Source organism: Monoraphidium neglectum, assembly GCF_000611645.1.
Source record: "Monoraphidium neglectum strain SAG 48.87 unplaced genomic scaffold scaffold01064, whole genome shotgun sequence".
Lineage (NCBI taxonomy): Eukaryota > Viridiplantae > Chlorophyta > Chlorophyceae > Sphaeropleales > Selenastraceae > Monoraphidium > Monoraphidium neglectum.
In genome coordinates, this window is record NW_014012564.1 from 5,214 (window position 1) to 18,053 (window position 12,840).

General features: G+C 64.0%; 3 protein-coding genes across 3 annotated transcripts in view; 2 read left to right on the forward strand and 1 right to left on the reverse strand.

The window, feature by feature from the left end:
- Positions 1-5,795, reverse strand: part of MNEG_6512 (Extracellular serine proteinase) — a gene marked incomplete at both ends in the record, with an annotated part of 8,428 nt that extends 2,633 nt beyond the window's left edge. The window contains 16 exons of the mRNA XM_014045013.1: positions 11-131; positions 447-502; positions 713-777; positions 1,049-1,165; positions 1,333-1,498; positions 1,857-2,024; positions 2,322-2,450; positions 2,687-2,779; positions 3,068-3,133; positions 3,419-3,502; positions 3,684-3,752; positions 4,034-4,167; positions 4,493-4,668; positions 4,961-5,136; positions 5,428-5,577; positions 5,718-5,795. Coding sequence (XP_013900467.1) covers positions 11-131; positions 447-502; positions 713-777; positions 1,049-1,165; positions 1,333-1,498; positions 1,857-2,024; positions 2,322-2,450; positions 2,687-2,779; positions 3,068-3,133; positions 3,419-3,502; positions 3,684-3,752; positions 4,034-4,167; positions 4,493-4,668; positions 4,961-5,136; positions 5,428-5,577; positions 5,718-5,795 — 1,848 coding nt within the window. The remainder of the gene's footprint in view (positions 1-10; positions 132-446; positions 503-712; positions 778-1,048; positions 1,166-1,332; positions 1,499-1,856; positions 2,025-2,321; positions 2,451-2,686; positions 2,780-3,067; positions 3,134-3,418; positions 3,503-3,683; positions 3,753-4,033; positions 4,168-4,492; positions 4,669-4,960; positions 5,137-5,427; positions 5,578-5,717) is intronic.
- Positions 5,796-6,452: 657 nt separating this feature from the next.
- On the forward strand, positions 6,453-7,630 carry MNEG_6513 (hypothetical protein; the record flags this gene model as incomplete). Its single annotated transcript, XM_014045014.1, has 3 exons — positions 6,453-6,791; positions 7,172-7,245; positions 7,456-7,630. 3 exons carry the CDS (start codon positions 6,453-6,455, stop codon positions 7,628-7,630), a joined length of 588 nt encoding a protein of 195 aa, XP_013900468.1.
- A 2,424-nt stretch (positions 7,631-10,054) lies between these two features.
- On the forward strand, positions 10,055-10,890 carry MNEG_6514 (hypothetical protein; the record flags this gene model as incomplete). Its single annotated transcript, XM_014045015.1, has 3 exons — positions 10,055-10,067; positions 10,252-10,478; positions 10,817-10,890. Coding segments are annotated over 3 exons (314 nt in total), but the record flags the coding sequence as incomplete, so codon positions are not given.
- Between the last annotated feature and the right edge of the window lie 1,950 nt (positions 10,891-12,840).

The window sequence follows — 12,840 nt, forward strand, 5'->3', positions numbered from 1 at the left end:
CCACAACCACGGTGATGCCCGCGGCGGTGAGGTCGGCGGCGGCGTCGTTGAGCGCGGCGGAGCGGGGGCCGCCCAGCGACAGCGACACGACAGCGCTCCTGATGCCGTTGTTGGCCACATACGACTTGACCCTGCCGGGTTCGAGTGAAAAGGAGGGAGCGGTTTCAAGGGGTGCCGTTATTCACCTGGGGCGGACTGGAGAAAATGGACGACGATGAGGGGGTGTTTGTCAGCTGCGGCGGCGTGGCAGGGGTTGTGTTCAGGGGCAGTAATGGCGGCCACGGCTCGTGGCCCTGGGATAGCTGGTCCAGAAGATGCAGGCGGGGGCGGACGTCTCCCAGGATCGGCCCTGGGCGTTTGGGCGGGCGGCGCGCTTGGAGGCGCCGCCCGCTCTCAGCCCTTGGTTGCGCGGCGAGGTCGGCCGCAGGGTCGGCGCGGCGGCGCACCACTGCATCCCGCTGATGATGTTGCTGTAGCTGCCCGCGCCCTGAGAGTCCAGGGCCTGGGGGGGTGGGAGCGGTTGGCAAATCGGTGAGACAGAGGGACACAGGGTGTTGCGCTGTGTGGTCAGGCCCCGGGCCCCGGGCCACCGCTGCGCCTTCCCGCCTCGGCTTGAGCAGCCGGTTGCAGCGGCTGGCGCTTCCGCGCGTGCACCCTCCCCCCCAAAATCACAGGCTTGCATGCGCTCTTGGGGCCCGCGGTGGATTAGCACCTTGACGGGGTGCAGAGTGGCGCTGCGGGCGATGCCGTGGATGGCGCCCACCGCCGTGCCGGACGCTGGTTAGGGGGCGGGGGGTTTTCGGGGTCGGAAGGGGGAGGGGCGCGTTTGAGGGCTGCCATGGTTTGGGGGGGGGGGACGGCGGGTCCCAAATGCGAATGGCTGGAGGACTGTGGGACATCATGCGCACTGCAGCCCCCTTGCTGGCCAGGCTGCCTCTCACCGCGATCCAACCACTCATCAATGATGGCAGATCGAACACATGAGCAAGCACACATGCGCGTGCTATTTTCACATATGCGCACACACACACACACACACAACACTCACCATGGGTGCCATGGCCGTGGTCGTCTGCGTAGCTGTTACCCACGAAGGTGGCCCCCTGCCCCACTCTGCCGCGGAAGTCCGCGTGGCTGGCCCTCAGGCCGGTGTCGATCACAAACACTGGGCGAGGCGGCGGCCGGGGCGGCGGTGGCAGGGGCGAGGGGCGCGCAGGCGAGGGCGAGGTTGGTGGGACAGCCGGCGGGGGCCAGGGTGGGGGAGGGAACGTAAGTGGATACGGCGTGAATGGGCCGGGTCGCAAGTGCGGCATAGGCGGCCGTGAGTCGCACGGCGGCGACGGCTGTCAGAGCCGGCGGACAGCGGCGTGGCCGCTGCGAGCCGCCGCCGCCGCACACCGTGCACGCCGCGTCCGTCCAGGTCCCCGGGGTTGTAGACGCCGTCCAGGGGCAGGCGCAGCTGGTCCATCCGGTCCTGGCCCCAGGAGCGCGCGCCACTCTGGTGTGGGCAGGGAGGGTTGTGGCGGGGATGGGGCGGAGGTTGGGGGGTGGTTGGGCGACCTGAACATGACTAGTGTACATGATGATGATTGCGTAACATATTATTTTGTGTCTTGTGTGCGTGTATGTTTGGGGGAAGGCGGCAGGGAGGGGGATGTGCAGAGGGTGGGTGGAGGAATGGAGGATCGTGGGGAAGCAGCGTCTGAGGCGGCGCCGCGCAGGCGCCGTGGGCGCCTGTGACGTGAGGCCTGGGAGGTGAGGTGAGGCCTGGGAACAGCAGGCCGCTGTTCAGATGCACGCAGTGCGGGGCCTGATCTTCCCCTGGCGCCGGCGCCCGTCCCGCGGCAGCCGCCCACCTGCGCCCACACGTCGGCCGCGGCGCTGACCGTGCCATTTCGCCCATCGGGCGCCGGCAGCACGCGGTACGCCTGCTCATCCGGCGGCAGCGTGGGCGGGAACACGTCGACGCCGCCGGACGCCGCCACCGCGCCGCCCTGGCTCGACTCCGCCGCGACGGCCTGGCCCTGCGGATGGGCGGGTTTTCCTTGCGTGTGGGGTGTTTTCCGAGTCCGCAGGCTGCGAACATTTGGCGAGCAAATGGTCAGCCCCTAGAATTTGGTTGGCCCTAATTGGCTTCCACTCCACCCCCGCGACAAGCTGAGCTGGTCTGTGCCAGAGCGGCCCTCAAGCCGGCCGCGTCGAGCCTCGCCGCCGCCCCCTCTCTGCGATGGGGCATCCAGAATCGCCCGCCATCCCCTGATCCGCGAAGGCCAGGGTTCCGCCGAGCGATGGGCGCGCTGCAAACCCGGGGCGCGCCGCACCTCGGCGGCAGAGGTGTCGCCATCCACCTCCACAGGCGCGGGCGCGGGCACGCCGGCGGCGGCGGCGGCGGCCTCCTGGTCGTCGCGGAAGCCGGAGAGGCTGCGGGCGCGGGCGCGGAAGCTGGAGACCTGCGGGGTTTTGCGGGTTTTCAGGGGGCCGGGCGGCGCCAGTCCTCAGGCGCCGGGCCGCACAGCAAGTATGGAGGGCGCAGTCGGAACAGGTGCGAGGGTTTCTGGATGGGACAACGCTGGGTGGCCCGCCGGCAGTGCCGTTCACAAACTTAGGCTGCACTGTGAGGCCTCGCGGGTGCAGCAAAAGCAGCAATGGGCCAAAATCCACACCCTCCTTAGCCAAACCCGGGGACCTTAGGGTGTGTTGGGTAGGCATAGGCGGTGAGGTCGGCCTCAACGTACTGAATCTTGTCGGCCAGTGACGTGCGTAGCGCCTTGAGGTCGTCCTGAGGTGTGTGTGTATGTGTGTGTGTGTGTGTGTGTGTGTGTGTGTGTGTGCGTTCGTGTGTGTGCGCACGCACAATATGTGTGTGTATATGTATGTATGTGGGCACGCGCGTGTGCGTGTTTGCGCGAATGTATTGGCAAGTAGTGCGCATGCACGAGGTAAAGAGCTGACGGGTTGAATGATCAGCAACCGCAATGTGTTGGTGGTATTTCCAGCAGAGGGAGCACATCATTTGCAGGCCGTCGCCCATCCCCGCAACCCGCGTCCCCAGCGCGCGGCCACCCACCGCCGACTTGACAGTGACGGGCACGAAGCGCCAGGCCAGCTTCGAGGACTGCGCGCCAGACTGGAGCTGCGGGCGGCAGCGGCGATGGCGGCGGCGCCGCAGTGGTTGGGGACTGCGTGTGATTCGCCTATACGGCATTGTGCTGGACTGCATCTTCGGCCGACCAGGCGTGGTGCTGCGCCATGCCTGGCAGCAAACATGCGGCCCTCCTAAGATGTGCAGCCTCCAAGACCTAGGTAGACGGGCGCAGCTCCCGGCCAGCATCACAAGAGGTGCGGATGGTGGCCGGCTCTGCGCTCTCAGCCCCCTCAAGCAGCCCGACATCAGAAAACATTCTCCCTAAAGACTCACTGCAAAGAAGCTGTTGTCGCAGAAGCCGCGGAAGCGCTGCGTGGCGCCGGCCGGCAGGCTGCCCTTCAGCTCGTCGCAGACAGACTGCGGGTCGTGTTGCAGAGAACGGCTCAATCAAAGGGGCACTTGCTGGATTGTGTACACGCATCTGCTACTGCTCATTGCATTCATGGTGTGACATCCGCCGCGCAGCTGGCGGCCCGCCTCGCATTGATGCAGCGCGAGCGACCCTTATGGGAAGCAGAGGCGGGACCACGGCGCCCACCTGGGCAGTGGAGAGGGTCTGGGACTCCTTGAAGCGGACAATGTAGCGGGAATTGGTCACCTGGGGCGCCTGGGGCCGCAGTGTATGCAGCATGGGGGGCAGCGCAGGGCAAAGATGAGGTGGGCTACTGGGGCGCATATGCGACGGCTTGGGGGGAAGCTGGGCGCATTGGGATGCTTGCTGGGCGGCCGCGCCTTGCGCTTGAGCAGGCCCGGAGTCTCTCGAGTCTGAAGTGCCAGCACCAGACCACTATGGCAACTCCCCCTCCCCTTGGCTCCACGCTTGCTGGGTAGCATCGCACCCCTGCCCTGCGCGAGGCCTGCCCGCCAACCCTCCCACTCCCAACTCACCACCAGGTCGGCGTTGAAGAGGGGCGCGATGCGGGACGATGACGCCTGGAGGAGCAGGAAGGCGTCGCTGATCTGGGCCATGCTGACGGCCTGGACGATCCGCACGTCGTCGAGAGCGAGCTTGAACCCCACGCCTGGGGTGAAGTCGAGGAATGTGTTGGTGATGAGTGCGCTGATGTGATCGCGTTTTGGTGGGTTGAGGGTGTACGAGGGGCTCAAGCTAAATAGGGCGAAGGCGCCAAGGGGCGCGAGGGAGCTGCTCAGCAGCCCCAGGCTGGGTTGCTGTTTTCGATACAGCTGATGCGCGCACATCCCCCAACCGACCTTCGCTTCCCCCCTCCAGTCATACCCCGGTGCACTGCCTCGCCTCACTGCTCAAGACGGAGCCAAATAGATGCCCCACCACCACTCGTGTCACACGACCAATGAACCAACCCTGTCAGATCCCAAACAGCTCACCCGACACGTCCTTGAAGACGACCCGGTTGTACTCTGTCGCCGCCTTTGCCCCGTCGGCCCCGGAGCTGTCCGCCAGGCCCGCGACGCTGATGCTAATGTGGATCCAGCCGGCGTCGTCGGACCCGTGAATGGTGACGACGTCGGTGTCAAGGTCGGGGCGCGAGAGGCGGACATCCCTATTGACGTGTTTGGGATTTGGGCGGGGATGAGTGGCATGGGGGGTAGTTGGTGCTTGGGGTGGGGGCTCGTCACAGGTTGGCCGAGGGAGCGCACGGTAAGCTGCTGCATGTCTATGTGAGTGGGTCTAGTAATAGCATGTTGCCCTTGAACCGCATGCAAACCCAGCATGCGCCACATAAAGGCATGCAAGTTTTTAGACAAGCCCCATGCAGGCATGCATGGGCCCATGCAGCCCGCTCACGCATACATGCAAAGGCTCCACCCCCAACCACATGCAGCAATACCCACTTGGAGAAGCGGCGGCCCCGTGTGTCCTCCAGGAAGATTGACACAAACATGACGCCGGATCCGCGCACCCAAAAGTCAAGCACGCCGTCGGGCGGAAAGGATTGGTTGGCGGCCAGCACCAGGGCGCCCCAAGCGGCGACGCTCGCGGTGAAGGAGGCCGTTGAGGTGTCGCGTGGCTGCCGTTGGGACAGGGGTGTTGTGAGGCATGTGGGCGTGGTTGGGTCCCGCATGCATGCATGCATACATGCATGCATGCACGCATGCCAGGGTTGGTTGCCTTCTAGGCCGAAGCGGTCGGCGCTTCGGCGTCGCCTCATGCAGGCCTGCCGCAAGCGGGGCTGCTGCATGCGGGGCTGCCACATGCAGGGCTGCAACATGCGCATGCGCTGAGCAAGTTTAGACAGTGGTGGGGGTGCCACCGCATGCATGCAATCCCTCCAGCTTTGCACCCAGACCCTTCAACTCACCGAAGTGGTGTCGGATGCGCATTTGATGCAGCCGTACGACGCGTCGCGCCAGCCGGGCCCAAAGCCGCTCTTATAGATGACCGTCGTGGTGGACTCAACCGCCACAGTTGCGATTGGGTCGACCGCCTCTGTTGCGGTCTGCGGCTCCACCTGAGATGTGGGCCGTTGAGTGGGCAGCACTGGGTGACAGTGGGCGGGCTGCGGCTGGACAGCATCGCAACCTTTTCACCACTGCACATGCTGAGCCGCATGCGCCACATGCTGCATACTGCAGCCACCATTCGTCACACCTGCACGGAGGCCTGTTGGCCTTGGATGGTGACTAGGAAGGCGAGCAGCAGGGCCAGGGCGGGTCGCAACGGAGCCATTGCCGCGTGTTGATGGCCCCCTGCAAGGGGGGGAGGGGTCATACGGGGTCGAGAGTCGTCAACGGGGCAAGCGAGGGGTGTAGGATTCAAGGCAAGGCCGCAGGAGGGCTGCTGCATCTGCGGTCGATGCTGCAGCTTGAAGGGGAGGCGCTGTGGGGCCCAGCACGAGCACGGCCGCATTTTGGGCAGCAGCGTGCACGCCGGAGCCGCCCTCCGCATACCACCCTCGGCTAATGCTGCCGCACCGGGGAGGTGTGTTGAGGGGACGACCTTGATCCAGAGCCCTTGCGGGTCGCTTTTGAGCGATCGGGGCAGGTCCCGGGGCGACCAGATCAGCAATCGGACCTATGTGTGCTACTAAGTAATGGAAAGAACTATGTTTAATGACCATTCTCATAAGGTAGAGAAAATTAACGCGCAGGTCTGAAGTACAGTCGCCGCGATTCAAATGTTGGCAGTCACCAGGCACACCGCTCATCCAGGAGGCTGTATTTGGGCTCCTAAGCGCCTATCGAACAATCAATCGATGATTTTGATAATGAAATTTGAACGCTGGAGAGCGAGCCGCGACCCATCAACGCCCTCGGCACGCCCAGCACAAGCAGCGTCAGCGCAGCACACCGTTGTCATCACGACATCGCAGCACAAGTGCAAACCATGGAGTTTGAGGGGGCCTTGACAGGCGGGGACGCTCTGTTCGGCGATCAGGACCTGCATCCAGAGCCGCAGCCGCACCACAAGCGCCGCCGCGACCGCGCGCCGCCGTCACTGCAGCAGGACGACGAGCGCACGCCCTCGCCCCAGCCGGCCCAGCAGCCAGCCCAGCAGCAGCAGCGGGAGCAGGAGGAGGGCGGCGGTGCTGCAGCGTCAAACTATGGGAGCACGAGCGGCGTCGCGCCCCCTCCGCTGCAGCTCAGCAACTCGAACGATCTGACGCCCATCGTGCTGGAGGGGCTCCAGGGCATGCAGGAACACATTGCGCAAGTCTTTGGAGACGTGAGCGGGGGGGAAAGGGGTGATGAGGCGAAGCATGCGCCGCCGTGAGCGCCTGTGGCCCAGGGGCATCATGCATGTTGATGCTCGCATGCGTTCGCGCGCATGCAGTATCGGCTGACCATGTAGCCAGCTGAGAAAGGGGGATGCTGCTGTTGTGCAAGCCAACAACAGCCTGCTGTCAGGTTGCGGCCGCCAGCCCCATGCCGGCCCAGATTTGCATACATGCTTATGCTGTGTGATGCCCTCATGCGTGCTGCTCATCGCCCATAAGCACTCAACAGACAGCAAAGCCCGCCGCTGCTCGCACCTGCGGGCGCCTGCACTCCCCGCATCGGTCAATTCTGCGGATGCGCCCCCATCACAATGCCCTCTTGCATCAGCTGGACAACATGGAGCAGTCTGTGGTGGCGTTCCTCGACAAACTCAAGGACGAGTGGCGCCAGAGAATCAACATGTGAGGCCCGCATGCAGCTTGCAGTACCGGCCGCCCAAGACCAGGGTCGCGCTCTGGCCGGCTGCCCCGCAGCGCGCCAGCCGCTGTGCGGGGGCCGTCCGTGCGCCTCGGGCAGGGTGCTGTCTTTCTAGGCTGCCCTTCTTTGTGCGACTCATCAACCAGCTCTGACGACACCCCTTGCACCTGCGTGCGCTCCCCACCTACCCACAGGGCGCGGGCCAGCCTCGCAGACTTCCAGGCCGACACCGCCGCCAGCCTCTGCCGGGTGTCTGACGAGGCGCAGGTCGGCGCGCGCCGGCGTGACCTGCTGGTGGCGGCCACCCACAACCTCAACGCCCTCGTGGCGAACCTGGGCGGCGCGGGCGGGGGCGACGGCGGGCTGTGACGCGGCGCAGAGGGGCTGACGCGATTGGAGGGGGTCGGGGCTGCACCTGGGCAGATGCAGGGCGCGGCAGGCATTTACAACGCCACGGCATGGTGTGTGGGGCTGAAAAGATGGCGCTTGCTGCAAGCAAGCAGTGACCAGGTGGATCATGTCTTTGTCTTGCTTGAAAAGAGCGTGCCGATGACGGTGGCAGGGAGCAAATTCTTTGCGCGTGAGGGCGTGTGTGCAGCAGCACGATGCTTTGTGCCGCAGAGGACCCGAGGAGGCGTGGGTTTGGCAAGGGCTACCATGTGGTGTGCAGCCCTTGCATGTGAGCCTTTTCTGTGTGCATGTGCAGCCCCCTTGCTGTGAGGTGCACCCTTCTGCACTGGCCTCTTGCGCCTGACATCACTACGATTCACAGCTCGTCTTGACTTGACTACATTTGACCAAACTCAGCATTACAACGTTCGCACGGCGTGCCGCGCCAAGGATCACGGCCAATCAAGCATTGGCAGCTGTCAAACCCACCTCTGTGTAAGTTCGACAAGGGTTTGACCGGCGCAGCACAGTCCTTGGGAGTTTAAAGGCATCAGTCCAGTTCGCCTTTTGTCAGTTTTGTTGGCGGTTGCGGGTTTTTTGCCCTCTAGATCAGAGATGAGGCCGTGCTCACCGTGCCGTCGGGATGATGCCTGGGACAAGCCACTGCCTCCCTCCCCAGCACATATCACAGCTCCTCCCAGCTTGGAAATTTTGCCAGCAAACACCCTCTCACAACAGTGGCGTGGCTGTCGCTGTCTTCTGCACAGCACTTGCCAGTTGAACAATCCACCCCTTCCTGCCCAGTCTCAGGCTGGGATTAGGTGGCTGACACTAGCTGTTTCTGCGACCTTCACGGCATTTCATGGTCATATCTGATTCAAAAACCTTTGCGGCGATTGAAACAAGGCGAACCTCGGCCCGGCGAATGGCACTCTTTTCGTTTTGCGACACGGCATCGTTTTACCTGAATCAGCTCCGATATCAGCCGCTAGTCGTACGGCATCCTATCTAAAGCTGTCAACGGCCAGCCGTCGAGCGAGATCGCCCGCGCGATGGCGAGGGGCTATTGGGCCCTCTTCGTGGTGTGGTTTCTCGTTCCCGCTGCCGCATGGCGACCACTACGCAGTGGCAGCCCGGCTCGCCTGCTGCTGGCTCAAGGTGCTGCCCACCCGCCTAGCGGGCGACCGCTTGTTGGATGTGTCCCCGCAGCACGCTGCACTGTCCGGCGCGCTTGTGACGCCCACAGTGCACCTAAACTCTGCCGAGACTATGCATCTCGCAACCGGGTGCGGTTCCAGGGACTCAAGCATACACCAACAAGGCCGCATCTGGCGCCGTCGGCGTCACCGGGTGCCCCTGCCTACCGCAATGGTCCTGGCAGAGCAGCGACACGAGCGCCTACCTGGGAACCAACCAGATCCTCCTGAGCGGCTGCGCCAACCCCAATGACGACCCAGGCGGTGCGCACACGCTGCGCTGTGCCGCGTCCTCAGGTTCATGGTGTGCTCTCCATCCGCTCCCGCGTTCAAGACGCTTCCATTCAAATACAATGTGTGCACCTCCACTTTGCTTACCACACGCATCACGCTGTGTTCTTTGCTCTGTTGCAGTTTCTGCACACGTCTAAGGCACCAGCACTCACCAGTATCGGCTCCTCATTTGGAGAAGGCACGTTATTGGCGCGCCACGCCAACCCACTCAGGTGACTGGTGCGTAGTCAACACCACAAATTGCACCTCTTTCTACGGCAAGTTTGTGAGTAACTCCACTGGGCAGGAGGTCGGCTGGGACTACTGCACTGCTACAAGGTGGGCTATCCATATGCAAATGGCTTGCACGTGCATGCTGCTGTGGCCTTGAGAATTTCAGAGTCAGAGCAGCTGCAGTCTGGTTCCTTGGACATGCGCCACACCAGGGCCAATCACTACTGGATCAGCAAGCGACGACAACGGGCACAGCCGTAGCAGCGCCTGCTGCACTTCCAGTCCTGGCCACGCAATGCAGTGAATCCCACTCATCAACGCAGGGACCGCACAACCCAAGGATGCCTCTGCAGCGCGAGGTGGTGGCCGCCAGTGAACGGCACACCCCGGCCGCCGCTGTACGCGGGCGCGCCAGGCGCCGAGGCCGCGCCGGCGTCGGCGGCGGACAGCGGCGGCGCCGCGATCGAGGGGCGCTGTGTGGTGGCGCCAACCCCTGATGGCGCCAGCTCGAGCCGATCGTGGTGCTATGGTAACGCCAATTGCACTGCATGCACACACAATGGCTGTGGGGGCCTGAGCCTGCCGCACCAGCCGTCAAGTCGGCTCTTGCTGCCGTCGAACGGCACTCACTATCTCCCGCACTGCTGTGGTGTCCGTAATCTGCCCCGCAGTCGCCCCGGGGAGCTGTGATGGGGGCAGGATGCCGACACAAGGTACGACCAGGCGCAGCACACCAGCTGCCATCGTGCACTCTTTCCCCCCGTCCATGGCACCTGGAGTTATGACGTCTTCCTGAACTTTCCTAGGCGCATTTCGATATGCAATTTCTCACATCCAGCTGAAGGTGTCTTGGAGCCTCAGTGCTACTCTCTGGCACGAATCCTGTCCTCCCCGCAGGCATCGCAGACCCGTACAGCACCCCCTTTGACTTCTGTACAGACGCCACATACGACGCCGAGCGCTCCAGCGACCCGCCGCTGACGCCTAAAGAGCTGGCCACGCTGCCGCCGGTGCCGGCCGGCCCCGCCTACAAGGCGGACCCGCAAACCGGCAGGCGGGTGTACCGCTTCACGACCCAGGCCAACTGCACATGCTCGCCTCGGAGCTGGGACCACTACGACCCGGTGAGAGCGGCGATGATAACCTTGGACGATCTGGAGTTGTTGTCAAAGCTTGGCGCTTGTTGCCATGATTTTGCTGCTGGTGTCGTGGTTTTTAGCCCGAGTGGCATGGAGGTGGTGGGCTCAGAATTCTTCTGGCCCGTTGGCGCACTTGTGCCTGGAGGAAGCCGAGAGTGGTAGCGGCAGCGGCGGGCAAGGTTATGGACGAGTCAGCTGGTGCCTACGAGCCAACCGGCAGTGCACAGTACTTCGACGCAATAGTCCCTAACGTCCCCTCATGCATTCCTGGCAGCCCCACGTGCCCTCGCTGCCTGCACTGCCGTGGCACAATCAACACCCAGGTGACTGGCGCCCCGAACAGCAGCTTTGTAGGGTGCGCAGACTCCGACCCGTTGTACTTCCCGTTTGGCCCCTGGTAAGCGCAATATGTTATGCGAAATCGTGGTGTACACCACGGGGTTTAGGGGCCGTAGGGGGCGCATGCAATTCTGGAAAAGCATTTGTGCCTTGAGGATATCTTTCATGGCAAGCTGCATGTTGCCTAGGAGAGTGAGTCATCAGGCCTGGAGACTGCTCCCACCTGGCACTGTGCTGATCAAATCAGACTGCCTTGTGCATGACACAGCTGCACGCGGCTGGCAAATGTCGTGCACTGCAAATTCTCCGCCTGCCCGCGGCACCCGACTCAACGCACCCGACCCTCAGCCGTAATCGACCACCTCCAAACCTAGCAGCTCACACCAATCCCCCTCATAGGCAGCACGCACCATGCATCAAGAACCATGTACCCTGAACCTTAAGCCTCAAAACTCTCAGCCGAGCTGCAATCGTGTTCGCGCACCCAGCGCCGCAGCCATCGCCTTCCACTGCCCGCAGGTGCCCCGTAGACCCGCGCAACTGCAGCTCGTTCTTTGGCGCCTACAAGGCAGAACAGGGCAACGTCCTGTTCCACTATGATTACGTAAGCCTTGAGGAAGCTTCCCATTGGCGCACACCGCACCAATCCCTCCTCATGCATGGAACCCTTCCAGCTCATTGGATGCGAGCCCACAATCGGGCTGTCAACCGGCGCGTCGGCAGCCGCATGTGCATGGTCTGTCGATGTTTGCTGACCTTCCGGCGCCAGAGGCATGCAAGGCGTGAGCCGCCTGCAGGCCAAACAGGTCCGGAAGTCATGGCGTTGCCCCTGCTCTCAGTCGCCTAGTGGCTTTTCAACCCATCGCCTTTTTCTCAGCTGGCTCTGGCTCATCCCCCGCTCGATCTGCCGCGGCCCGCGCCCGCCGCTCGCAGTGCGGGCCCGTCCGCGCCACGACTGTGAGCGGCTGCCTGTGCGCGGGGCTATGGAAGGACCCCGCAAACCAGACCCACACAGGCAACGCCTGCGTCTCGACCCCAGAGTGGGTGGCTGGGGACTTGCGCACGTGCAGAGCGGGATCTGGTGTGCAGAAAGTGCCCTTGCCAGGCGCCAGGGTCGCCACAGAGCACCTGCACAGCAGGCCCCCTCCAATTCACGCCAGCTGATGACACGTGCTGCGACAAGTGCGGCCCCAGGGTCACCCTCACCGGCCCCCTTGCTTACCTCGACTCTGCATGCTTTGCACGGCTGACCTGAACAACTTGTTGTTACTTAAATCGGGTGCGCATACATTGCCAACCGCCCCTGCAGGCGGCCTGATGGTACCTGGTGCTACGTGGACGCAGGCAGCTGCCCCAAGCCGCCCGCCGGCACAGACCCGCCAGTCTCCCTCCGTTGGGACTGGTGCGCGCCGCCGCCGGGCTACACGCCGCCCGCAGGCGTCGCGGGCCCGTCGGCTGCCGCCGCCGCCGCCGCCGCAGCCAAGCTGGGTGCTGAGCCGTGTGTCGAGTCCATCTATCTTGGCATGACGTGCAGCGACCAAGGAGGTGCGTGCGCGACCACCGCCACCGCGGCAGACGAGAATCCTAGGCAGACACACCCCGCTGTCTGCGGACGCCGCTGCCTCGCTTTCAGCAGCGCCCCGTTTCACACGGCGCCTTCATGGCGGCGGCTGCGGCGCCTCGCTCGCGTTTGCTCGAGCACCAGCACTCCACCGCCGCCGGGGCTAGTGCATCTGATGATTTGCTCGTCCTGAAATATTCCCCATCGCCCTCTCCGCCGCCATGGCGCTTGCCGCTGCCGCCGCTGACACCTCTTCGGTCCGTCTGCTGTGGCTGTCTCCTGCGCCGCTTCACAACTTTGCCGTTTGTTTTTTTCCAGCGGCGGCGGCGCCGCCCGCGCCCTCTTCCTCGCCCACGGCCGTGCCGCCGCCTTCGGCTTCGCCTCCGCCTTCGCCGCCGCAGCCGCCGCCCCAGCCGCCTTCTTTGCTGCCGCAGCTGCAGCCGCAGC